This window comes from Bufo gargarizans, chromosome 2, assembly GCF_014858855.1.
Source record: "Bufo gargarizans isolate SCDJY-AF-19 chromosome 2, ASM1485885v1, whole genome shotgun sequence".
In the NCBI taxonomy this organism is placed as follows: Eukaryota; Metazoa; Chordata; class Amphibia; order Anura; family Bufonidae; genus Bufo; species Bufo gargarizans.
The window spans coordinates 722,083,084-722,095,596 of NC_058081.1; the positions used below are offsets into that span (position 1 = coordinate 722,083,084).

At 47.3% G+C, this 12,513-nt stretch overlaps 1 protein-coding gene across 1 annotated transcript in view; it reads right to left on the minus strand.

The window, feature by feature from the left end:
• The window catches only part of LOC122927121 (sialic acid-binding Ig-like lectin 14), an 86,251-nt gene extending 73,977 nt beyond the window's left edge, over positions 1-12,274 (minus strand). The window contains exon 1 of the mRNA XM_044278703.1: positions 12,163-12,274. Within this exon, the coding sequence (XP_044134638.1) occupies positions 12,163-12,205 (43 nt within the window). The 5' untranslated portion in view covers positions 12,206-12,274. The remainder of the gene's footprint in view (positions 1-12,162) is intronic.
• Positions 12,275-12,513: the final 239 nt, after the last annotated feature.

The following is a 12,513-nucleotide window of genomic DNA, read 5'->3' on the forward strand; positions in this document are numbered from 1 at the left end:
GAACCCGAACATCCAGGTGTTCGCTCAACTCTAATCACGATCTAACCTACACTGACTATCTCCCACTAACTATCTGTATTATATACAGTATATGAGCTAACTGACTAATTATCTAATGCAGGCATCCTCAAACTACAACCCTCCAGCTGTTGTAAAACTACAAATCCCACAATGCCCTGCTGTAGGCTGATACCTGTAGGCTGTTCAGGCATGCTGGGAGTTGTAGTTTTGCAACAGCTGGAGGGCCGCAGTTTGAGGATGCCTGATCTAATGTAATTGGATAAGGAATAGGATCCAGATGAAAGCACAGAGCACAGCAAGGTCACTGCTCTCTCTATCAGAACTGAAGAAAAAAAAAACAGAATAAAATGGCTGCTGGGGACTTTTCTTATATACAGTAGTAAAGGGGCAGGCAACTTTCCTATTGGTTGCTAGGGATGTTGCTAAGCTCTGACAGACATTGCAGCCTTCTCATTGGCCCACAAGCAAAAAGGGAGGTTACTGATGAAAAAAAAAATCTAGAATATTTGCGATTGCAAATATATAGCACTATATTCTACATCTTCGCAAATTCTCCAAGTGCCGATATTCACGATAAAAATTTGCAAATAGAATATTCGCGATCAACACTAGTGTATTAGTGGCACAAAAATATATATTATTTGCCATTCAGTGGTGCAGTTATATGTTCTAAAGCCCTTTTTGGAATTTATTAGTGGAAAAAAAAGGGCCATTGTGTGGTAAAGTGAGAAAATTGCTGACTTTTTTGGGTTGTTTTACTTTCCTTTTTATTTATTTGTGACATCAGACACCCCCAGCCAAGAGTTATTGGGCTCGTCAGACACAACCCTTAGTTGGCATGGCCCGAGAGCAGGCCCTGCTCTCAAACTGTCTGTCCATTTCTGTTCCCTCAGCCAGAAAAGTATTATATGCTGTGGGTTCAGCTCCACTATTCAGCAACGACGAGCTACTAGAGGACAGTCAGCAGCTACTGGCCAGCCAAGATGTGGAGGAGACATCTGCCACTTCCTCCGGTAGGTGGGCAAGTAGTGATGAGGAGAGTGGTGTGGGAGCTGGTGTTGCGAGTGGTCAGGCTTCTGACCCAGAAACTGTTGAGGAAGACATCAGTAACGTGCAGACAGTACTCGATGATGATGATGTAGCTGATCGCACTTGGGAGCAGGGTGAATTAGGTGATTCATCATCATCGGGAGAAGAGGGTGACATATTGCCCGTGAGACAGCGGCGGAGCCAGAAAGTCGGTAGCATGTCCGGGAGTTAGCAGGGTGGCAATAGTGGTAGGTCGGGAGCCAAACGTGCCCAGGGCAGACCACCCGCTTCACAGGAGTCTACCTGCACGGAAAGTACAAACCGGATTCCCAAAAAGTTGGGACACTAAACAAATTGTGAATAAAAACTGAATGCAATGATGTGGAGATGGCAAATGTCAATATTTTATTTGTAATAGAACGTAGATGACAGATCAAACGTTTAATCCGAGTAAATGTATCATTTTAAAGAAAAAATACGTTGATTCAAATTTTCATGGTGTCAACAAATCCCCCAAAAGTTGGGACAAGTAGCAATAAGAGGCTGGAAAAAGTAAATTTGAGCATAACGAAGAGCTGGAAGACCAATTACCACTAATTAGGTCAATTGGCAACATGATTGGGTATAAAAAGAGCTTCTCAGAGTGGCAGTGTCTCTCAGAAGCCAAGATGGGTAGAGGATCACCAATTCCCACAATGTGGCGCAGAAAGATAGTGGAGCAATATCAGAAAGGTGTTACCCAGCGAAACATTGCAAAGACTTTGCATCTATCATCATCAACTGTGCATAACATCATCCGAAGATTCAGAGAATCTGGAACAATCTCTGTGCGTAAGGGTCATGGCCGTAAAACCATACTGGATGCCCGTGATCTCTGGGCCCTTAAACGACACTGCACCACAAACAGGAATGCTACTGTAAAGGAAATCACAGAATGGGCTCAGGAATACTTCCAGAAACCATTGTCAGTGAACACAATCCACCGTGCCATCCGCCGTTGCCAGCTGAAACTCTACAGTGCAAAGAAGAAGCCATTTCTAAGCAAGATCCACAAGCTCAGGCGTTTTCACTGGGCCAGGGATCATTTAAAATGGAGTGTGGCAAAATGGAAGACTGTTCTGTGGTCAGACGAGTTACGATTCGAAGTTCTTTTTGGAAATCTGGGACGCCATGTCATCTGGACCAAAGAGGACAAGGACAACCCAAGTTGTTATCAACGCTCAGTTCAGAAGCCTGCATCTCTGATGGTATGGGGTTGCATGAGTGCGTGTGGCATGGGCAGCTTGCATGTCTGGAAAGGCACCATCAATGCAGAAAAATATATTCAGGTTCTAGAACAACATATGCTCCCATCCAGACGTCATCTCTTTCAGGGAAGACCCTGCATTTTTCAACAAGATGCCAGACCACATTCTGCATCAATCACAACATCATGGCTGCATAGAAGAAGGATCCGGGTACTAAAAAGGCCAGTCTGCAGTCCAGATCTTTCACCTATAGAGAACATTTGACGCATCATAAAGAGGAAGGTGCAACAAAGAAGGCCCAAGACGATTGAACAGTTAGAGGCCTGTATTAGACAAGAATGGGAGAGCATTCCTATTTCTAAACTTGAGAAACTGGTCTCCTCGGTCCCCAGACGTCTGTTGAGTGTAGTAAGAAGAAGGGGAGATGCCACACAGTGGTGAAAATGGCCTTGTCCCAACTTTTTGGGGATTTGTTGACACCATGAAATTCTGATTCAACATATTTTTCCCTTAAAATTGTACATTTTCTCAGTTTAAACTTTTGTTCCGTGATTTATGTTCTATTCTGAATAAAATATTAGAAGTTGGCACCTCCACATCATTGCATTCAGTTTTTATTCACGATTTGTATAGTGTCCCAACTTTTTGGGAATCCGGTTTGTAGTTCTGCATGGGTTCACTGAAGCAGCGGTGGTAGCAGTCAGTCAGTGCGGAGTGTTGGGGGTAAAATCACCTACTTGGCGGTGTGGCAGTTTTTTGTTAAGCCGCCGGAGGAGGTGAACAAGGCCATTTGTAGAATCTGTTGGCATAAGGTGAAGCGTGGCCTGGGTGCCAATGTTGGCACCATGGTTCTGCGTCAACCATATGCAGTGTCACCATAAAGTGACCTGGGAGAACCATGGCTCCGATGTGGTGGTCAAGCCAGCCGCAGCAACCGCTGTATCACCCAGTGGCACACACCCGATGTCAGGAAGTCAAGGCTCCACCACCTCAGTCAAAGGGAGCTGTTTGTCCTTCCCTTCATCTGCTGGTCCTGATGCTCCTGCTCCTGCTCCTCCTCTTAATCCTCGTCAGTCATTCCATCAGCAATCGATCACTGAAGTGATTGCCAAGAGACAACAGTATGCATGCGTGCAGAAGCTAAATGTGCTCCTGGCCAAGTTGCTGGTGCTGCAGTCCCTCCCTTTCCAAGTGGTGGACTCTGCACCTTTTAGAGAACTGATGGCTTGTGCCTAGCCGAGGTGGAGAGTCCAAAGCCATCATTTCTTTGCCAAAAAGGCAGTTACAGCCCTGCACACACATGTAGAACAGAAGGTGGGCCAGTCCTTGAGCCTGTCGGTGTCTGCCAAAGTGCACGTCAAGGTCGACGTGTGGAGCTGTAACTACGGTCAGGGAAAAATATGTCTTTTACGGCCCACTGGGTAAATGTGTTTCCTGCACAGCCACACCAGCAACTTGGCCAGGTGACACCACTTCCGCCTCCACATTCTCACGCTGTTGGTCCTGCAACAATGTCTGCCTCTGCCTCCTCATCCTCCACCGTGTTCCCAGCCTCCACTGCAGGGACAAGTCACAGTGCCCCTCCAGAATACCACATGTGCAGGGCACGTCCGTGTCACGCTGTCCTGCACCTCGTTTGCCTGGACGAATTGAGTCACACAGGGGAGGAACTGCTCTGTGTCCTTCATTAAGAAATCGAATCCTGGCTTTCTCCATGACAACTAAAAATCGGAACCATGGTGACCCAAAATAGGAAGGACATGGTGTTGGCGCTGCATCAAGAAGGGCTGAGCCATGCGCCCTGCATGGCACACATGTTCAATCTGGTTGTAAGACATACTAAAAATGGCCAGGAAACTTGGCATGCACTTCAGTCACTTGTACACCGCAAAGCACACCCTTTTTGAGCTGCAGCGGGAGAACGGCATCCCCCAACATAGACTGATATGCAACGTTTCCACCGGTTGCAATTCCACCCTCCATATGTTAGACCGACTGTACAAAAAGAGAAAGGCAATAAACGATTTCTTAATGATCCAAGCGGACAGGAGTACTCCCCTGTGTAACTTCGATGTCAGCTAGTGGCAGCTAATGCGTGACACCTGCCGTTTGCTCAGGTCCTTTGAGGAGGTCACGTTAGGACTACGGGATGAACAACGTCATTCCACTGCTTCATGTCCTGAAACAGATGCTGGTAAATCTGGCTGGTTAGGGGACTGGAGACATGGCGACTAGATCTCATGGCCACATGAGCCCTGTGGGGGCTGAACTGGAGGAGTAGGAAAACATTGCAGCATAAGCAATGTGTAGCAAAATGGGTGTTTTTCTACACATGTGACAGGAGAGGAGGAGCAGCCAGAGGAGCTACAGGGCGATGAGGAAGACGAGGCAGAGGACCTAGACACACCATGGCAGTATGCAGTGGATAGGGAGGCATGGAGTTCCTCAGAGTCACTTGCACAAATGGCCCGATGCATGCTCACTTGCTTGCGTAGTGACAGCCGAATTATTAGCATTCGGCAGAGGGATGACATCTGGCTCTCCACCTTGTTGGACCCTCGCTACCGGTCCAAAATGGGGGCCTTTTTTACACCTGCTGAGAGGACGGACAAACTGAACTACTATAGAGACATTCTATGTAGTCAGTTGGCCGCTGCCTATCCGCGCCATCGTCCATCCTCTCGCAGGTCTGACCGCGGGGGGCCCTCTGCGCTCACGTTCCTCTGCCATGGCTGCTGGGGAGGGGGGGGATAGAAGCAGTTCCAGCTCCATTAGCAGCAACTTGAGTCTAGAGTCCCTGATGAGCAGCTTTCTTCACCCGCCTAGTGAAGAAACTACTTACCAGCAGCAGCAGCTAAACCTGGAACAGGACCTTAACTAGCAGGTGGTGGCAAACTTGGACAGCACCCTGACACCTCACATTGAAGATCTGCTGGACTACTGGGCAGCCAAACTGGATTTGTGGCCACAACTGTCATCAGAGCGGGTGTTTAGTGCAGCGGGGGGCCATAGTTACCCAAGAAGAACTCACCTGATGTGGAGAGACTGACCTTTGTCAAGATGAATTAGGCGTGGATCAGCCAGGATTTCCACCCACAGATGCATTATGCATAAGACTAAATCATCCATGGTGCCACACCAACACTTTGACAAAAGAGACTGCTTTCTTCTGGCTACCTGCCTCAGCTACTATTCTGATGCTGCCACCCTCCTGATGCCACACATCTGATGCCAAGTGCTCCTTCTTTTACCCACCATCTTTAGCTCCTACTGGTATTGCCACCCACCTCCCCACTTTGTCACCGGGTCACTCTGTGGTCTCCTAATGCTGCTGCCACCACCACATAATGTCACTTTGCCACTTTGTGGTCTCCTGATGCTGCTCTGACCTCCACACTATGTCACCTTGCCACTCTGTAGTCTCCTGATTCTGCTGCCACCTCCACAGTATGTCACCTTGCCACTTTGTGGTCTCCTGATGCTGATGCCACCTCCACACTATGTCACCTTGCCACTCTGTGGTCTCCTTATGCTGTTGCCACCTCCACACTATGTCACCTTGCCATTCTGTGGTCTCCTGATGCTACAGCAACACTATGTCACATTGCTACCCTGTGGCCTCCTGATGCTGCTGCCACTCCCACATTGTGATTGTGCCACCCTGTGGCCTCCTACTGATGCTTCTGCTGCCACCTCCACACTGTCATTGTGCCACTCTGTGGCCTCCTCCTGATGCTGCTGCTGTCAACTCCACACTCTGTCATTGTGCCACTGTGTTCTCCTCATGCTGCTGCTGCTTCCACCTCCATACTGTTATTGTGCAACCTTGTGGCCTCCTCCTTATGCCGCCACATCCACACTTTGTTATTGTGCCACGCTGTGGCCTCCTCATGCTGCTGTCACCTCCACACTGTCGTTGTGGCCTTCTCCTGATGCTTCTGCTGCCGTCACCTCCACACTGTCATTGTGTCACCCTGTGGCCTCTTTCTAATGCTGCTGCTGCCTCCGCCACCTCCACGCTCTGTCATTGTGCCACTATTTGGCCTCCTGATGCTTCTGCCACCTCCAAATTGTCATTGTGCCACCCTGTGGCCTCCTCCTGATGTTGCTGTTGCCGCCATCTGAACACTCTGTGATTGTGTCACTCTGTGGCCTCCTGATGCTGCTGCCACCTCCACACTATGTCACCTTGCCACTCTGTGGTCTCCTGATGCTGCTGCCACTTCCACACTATGTCACCTTTAGTGTTGGGTGCGAATATTCAAATCACGAACATTAATCGTGAATATCGGCACTTTGAGAATTTGCGAATATATTGATATATATTCATAATTTCGAATATTCTAGATTTTGTTTCATCAGTAACCTCCGTTTTTGCTTGTGGGCCAATGAGAAGGCTGCAATGTCTTTGTCTGAGCTTAGCAACATCCCTAGCAACCATTAGGAAAGTTGCCTACCCATTACTATATAAGAACCTCCCGAGAAGCCATTTTCTATAGTTTTTAAAGTTCTGAGAGAGACAACAGTGTTATTGCTGTGCTCTGTGCTTTCCACGCTACATTATATAAATAGTTAGATAGCTTATATATAATACAGATAGTTAGTGGGAGATGGTCAGTGTGGGTCATATCCTGATATTGTGTAGCTGTTGCAGTGCAGTGTGTTAGGTAGTGTTATAGGTTCTGCTGTCCATACATACATGCAGACCTGCTAAAATGTGAAGTTTCACATATTGCACCAAAATATTCACATCTTTTGTGCCGATTAGCCCAATCGTGAATATATTGGAGCACTCTAACTGCATATAAAGCCATTTTTAATGCTTTGCTGTGCCAACCATTTTCTCCAGTCTCAGGAAACTTCTAGCAGCTTGTAAAATGCAGCAAAAGTGACCAACACCTGTAATTCACGCGCATTACGCGAATATTACATTGCCGATTTTTCACAATCAAGAAAATAATCTTGAATTTGCGAATATATGTTGAATATTCGCCCAAATATATGTAAAATATTGCAAATTTGAATATAGCCCCTGCCTCTCATCACTAGTCACCTTGCCAATCTGTGTTCTCTTGATGCTGCCGACACCTCCACAATATGTCACCTTGCAACTCTGTGGTCTCCTGATGCTGCTGCCACCTCTACACATAGAAACATGGAAACATAGAATGTGTCTGTAGATAAGAACTATTTGGCCCATTTAGTCTGCCCAATATACTGAATACTATGAATAGCCCCAGCCCTATTTTATATGAAGGATGGCCTTATGCCTATCCCATGCATGCTTAAACTCCTTCACTGTATTTGCAGCTACCACTTCTGCAGGAAGGCTAATCCATGCATCCACTACTCTGTGCAAGGTCCTGATATCACCTTGCCACTCTGTGGTCTCCTGATGCTGCTGCTCCACACTATGTCACATTGCCACTCTGTGGCCTCCTGATGCTACTGCCACTCGCACACTGTCATTGTGCCACCCTGTGGCCTCCTCCTGATGCTGCTGCTGCCACCTGCACACTCTGTCATTGTTCCACTCTGTGGTCTCCTCATGCTGCTGCTGCTGCCACCTCCACACTTTCATTGTTCCACTCTGTGGCCTCCTCTTTATGCTGCTGACGCCACCTCCACACTGTGTTATTGTGCCACTCTGTGGCCTCCTGATGCCGCTGCCACCTCCACACTGTCATTGTGCCACCTTGTGAGCTCCCACTGATGCTGCTGCTGCCACCTCCACACTGTCATTGTACCACCCTGTGGCCTCCTACTGATGCTACTGCTGCCGCCAGCTCCACATTCTGTCATTGTGCCACTCTGTGGCCTACTGATGCTGCTGTCACCTCCACATTGTCATTGTACCACCCTGTGGCCTCCCGATGATGCTGCTACTGCCATCTCCACACTCTGTCATTGTGCCACTCTGTGATCTCCTTATGCTGCTGCCACCTCCACATTGTCATTGTGCCACTCTGTGGCCTCCTCCTGATGCTGCTGCCGCCATCTCCACACTCTGTCATTGTGCCATTCTGTGCCCTCATGATGCTGCTGCCACCTCTACACTGTCATTGTGCCACCCTGTGGCCTCCTCCTGATGATGCTGCTGCTGCTGCCGCCACCTCCACACTTGGTCATTGTGCCACTCTGTGGCCTTCTGATGCTGCCACATCAACACTGTCATTGTGCAACCCTGTGGCCTTGTCCTGATGCTGCTGCTACCGCCACCTCCACACTTTGTCATTGTGCCACTCTGTGGCCTCCTGATGCTGCCATATCAACACTGTCATTATGCCACCCTGTGGCCTCGTCCTGATGCTGCTGCTGCCACCTCCACACTCTGTCATTGTGCCACTCTGTGGCCTCCTGATGCTGCAACTATCTCCACACTGTCATTGTGCCACTCTGTAGCCTCCTCCTGATGCTGTTCCCACCTCCAGACTCTGTCATTGGGCCACTCTGTGGCCTCCTCATGCTGCTTTCACCTCGCCACTATGTCATAGGAGCACTCTGTGTACTTCTCATGCTGTTTCCACCCTCCCCACTGGGCCATTATTTTGCCTGGTTGAAATCATAATTTATTTGACTCCTCTTCTGCTCTGTCACAGACGCACAACGGATCCTGTCTATGTAACAGCTGTAAGGCCTGCATGACATGGTGCCTATTTTGCATCAGAATTAGCTTATGATTTGGGAGCCAAAAGCAGGAGTGGGTACAATACACAGACGACATGCAAATATTCCATTCACGTGTGATCTCTGTTTTGGATCTGCTCCTGTTTTTTTTTTTGTTGCTTTAGCAATACTGATGGATTACTGACCAAATGCTGACCAAAGGCGGATGCTCCACAAACAGAATCCGTTTTTGGGGGTTATTGTTCTGACGGATCAGAGAAAAGGCAAAATAAACAGTCAAGTCAACACAAACTTACTGCTGACACCCTCTGCACTCTACTTGTATAAGCGTTTAATAGAACAGGTTCTGTAGACATCTATGTGGAATCAGCTGACGACGGTGTAAATGGAGTGTGCTCTTTCACACTATAGTAGGATCTTGGCCCTTTGTACGGTCTTTATACCTGGTGCTAACATTGACCTGTAAGGCTGAGTTAACACTTGAGTCATTTGGTCAGTTTTGGCCCCATAACTGACCAAATAAGTGAAGTGGGCAGTAATTCTAAGAGCGACGCCTGTCATCTGCCTATCATACTGACTCACAGTATTGTTTCACTACCCCAGCAGACTCCCTATGCGTGTTACTGCAAGGCACAGTGTTCTACACCACTATACAGGCTCTCTGCAGCCAGGAAATAGCAGTTTTTTAACTTAATTCATCAGTAATAAATTCAAATCAAATCAAATCTTTTTGGGAAATTTGGCGAACCCACCAAATATAATTTTTTTTAAATGTGCTCATCCCTAGTCCTCGGAGAGAAGGGGCACTGTCATAAATGGTCCCATTCCTTTTGCTATTAAGTGGAGAAAACATGTTCTGGACTCTTCTATCCAAAAAAACTTTATGGTTGGAGAACTGACCCATAGAAAGGTGCTACATGGCGTGATAAAGGGGCTGTGCCAAAAGATCAGCGTATTTTCTATCCACAGTATGGGCTGCAGGAATATAGCTTAGTGCCGTACCATGCCAGTTATATGGAGAATGGATGGAGAGGCAGTGCACATGCTCAACCTGCTGCTCTGTGTATTTGGGGACTCTTGGAGTGTTCTTATGATACTTGGGGGACACAGTGGTCTGACCCCCCACCAATCAGATACTTTCATGTGGATGAAAGATACGTTTATTGTCACGGACTTACCGAGACATAAGGACGTCCCCGCGACAGTGAGTGGTAGGAGATCTTTGAGACTGGCAACACGTGGTTTGGTTTGACATGTTTACCTTGTGGATCAATAGGAGTCTCAGTGGTTTCTGGTACTGGCCATACCCTTAACCTCCAGGTGTTGCTATTGTGGTGATTTAACCATCCCTATTTATAGTTGTTTCTCCCACAATGCTGTGCTTTTTATGTCTTCAGTTGGACCTGTGGATAGCTGGTGTTTGGATCTCAGCTGAGTTTCTGGCGCTGCCATAGCTTCTTGGAAGTTAAGTACTACCTTTCCCTTTGTATTTTGGCTTTTCTGTGTGTTGCATTTCTGGTTGTTTTGTATTAGGCCTTTGGGAGACTCCCATTAACCCTTCCTTTTGGAGGCACAGGATGTCTTATTCCTGTCATTAGTACCAGAGTCCTTTAGGGTTAGATAGGACTTTAGGTATTTCTGTGTATAAACTCACCTACCTCTGGGGTCTGTTCATACTGGTAGTCAGTCAGGGCTTTGATTAGGGTTTTCACTAGGAGGTGTCCATCTTCCTTCCCTAGTTTTCAGACCTTATTTGCTTTTCCCTTTCCCTCCTATGTTTGAGGGTTTCCCTCCCACACTACAGCATGACATAAAGAGGACCCTTTATGAGCAAATATCATCTTAGGGAATCTATTTTGGTCTATGAAACTACCTTTTCAATGTCTGGGATGAGACTGGAAAACTCCAATTTGATCACATCCTGAACAAGGTTAAACATGTTCTTAGGTTTTGCTGCTGACAGCAATTCACAGGCATCTCCATGTCCTCTTCTCATAGAGATCCAGGAAGCTATGATCTATGGTGCTGTTTGGCAGGGAGCTCAAATGTATGACACATATCTGTAGTACAGCTACGTGCATGCCTTACTCTCCCGAGATCTCAGCTTCCTGCAATAAGACAACTGTATCTAATAATTAAAGTAGAACTCCCGCAAAATGTTTGATTCTCTGACCTGCTAAATGGTGCATGTAATCTGTAGTGAGAGCCCTCCTTTCTTATTTTAACTGTGTCATGTGACAACTCTCTGATCTCCAACAGACACAGGACAGGAAGTCAGTTACTTCTCTATGTATTCCTATGAGACTGAGAGCGAGGCTTCCATAGGAATACACAGGGAAACGGACTTCCTGTCCACACATAAGATGCTGTGTCAGTTGGAGAGTCTGATTGCTGGTCACATGACACAGATGAGAAGCAAAAGGGAGGAATATGGGAGGTTTTATTACCACTGGTAAGGCCTCATGCACAGGGCCGTTGTTTGGGTCCGCATCCGAGCCGCCATTTTGGCGGCTCGGATGCGGACCCATTCATTTCAATGGAGCCGCAAAAGATGCGGACAGCACTCCGTGTGCTGTCCGCATCCGTGGCTCCGTTCCGTGGCCCCGCCCAAAAAATATAACATGTTCTATTCTTGTCCGCGATTTGCGGACAAGAATAGGCATTTATATTGCCGGCGCCCGTTCCGTTCCGCAAATTGTGGAAGGCAACATGGGCGCCTTCCGTCTTTTGCGGATCTGCGGTTTGCGGACCGCAAAAAAACGGCACGGTCGTGTGCATGAGGCCCTAGAATATTACATTCACTACAGATTGCAAACATGTACCTTTCGAGCAGGTAAAAGAGGAGAGAATATTTAAAAGAAGAAAAACGGCTACAAGAGGACATAGTTTTTAATTAGAGGGGAAAGGTATAACAGTAATATCAGGAAGTATTACTTTACTGAGAGAGTAGTGGATGCATGGAATAGCCTCCTGCAGAAGTGGTAGCTGCAAATACAGTGGAGGAGGTTAAGCATGCATGGGATAGGCACAAGGCCATCCTTCATATAAGATAGGGCCAGGGGCTATCCATAGTATTCAGTATATTGGGCAGACTAGATGGGCCAAATGGTTCTTATCTGCCGACACATTCTATGTTTCTATGTTTCTAGGTCAGGGAATACATTTTTTTGCGGGAGTTCTTCTTTAATCATGAACAGAACTGATTCTCGTCACCCAGATATCGGTGTGATACACTTACCTTTCCAGAAAAGAGGGAGGAGAACCACAAGACTGAGCCACATGCTGCTGAGCTTTACCTGCCTCCTCTTGATACTGAGATGAACCTTTGGTTGTAAGGATTATAGCTTCTATGAAAGGAAATCAAAGAAATATAATGTCACTATTATTTCATCATCACGCTGGTTACTGGACAGTTTTTATTGTCACAATAATCTGCACGGACAGATCTCGATATTCTTATGCAGGGCTTTTTTTCTGGCGTTCCGCCACCTTTTGACATCGCAGCCTGCCATGCTCCAGCATGGCAGGCTCCGATGTATCAGTGGGGAGGGACTGGGAGGAGGAGCTGGGGGCCGGTGCGTTCACTGTG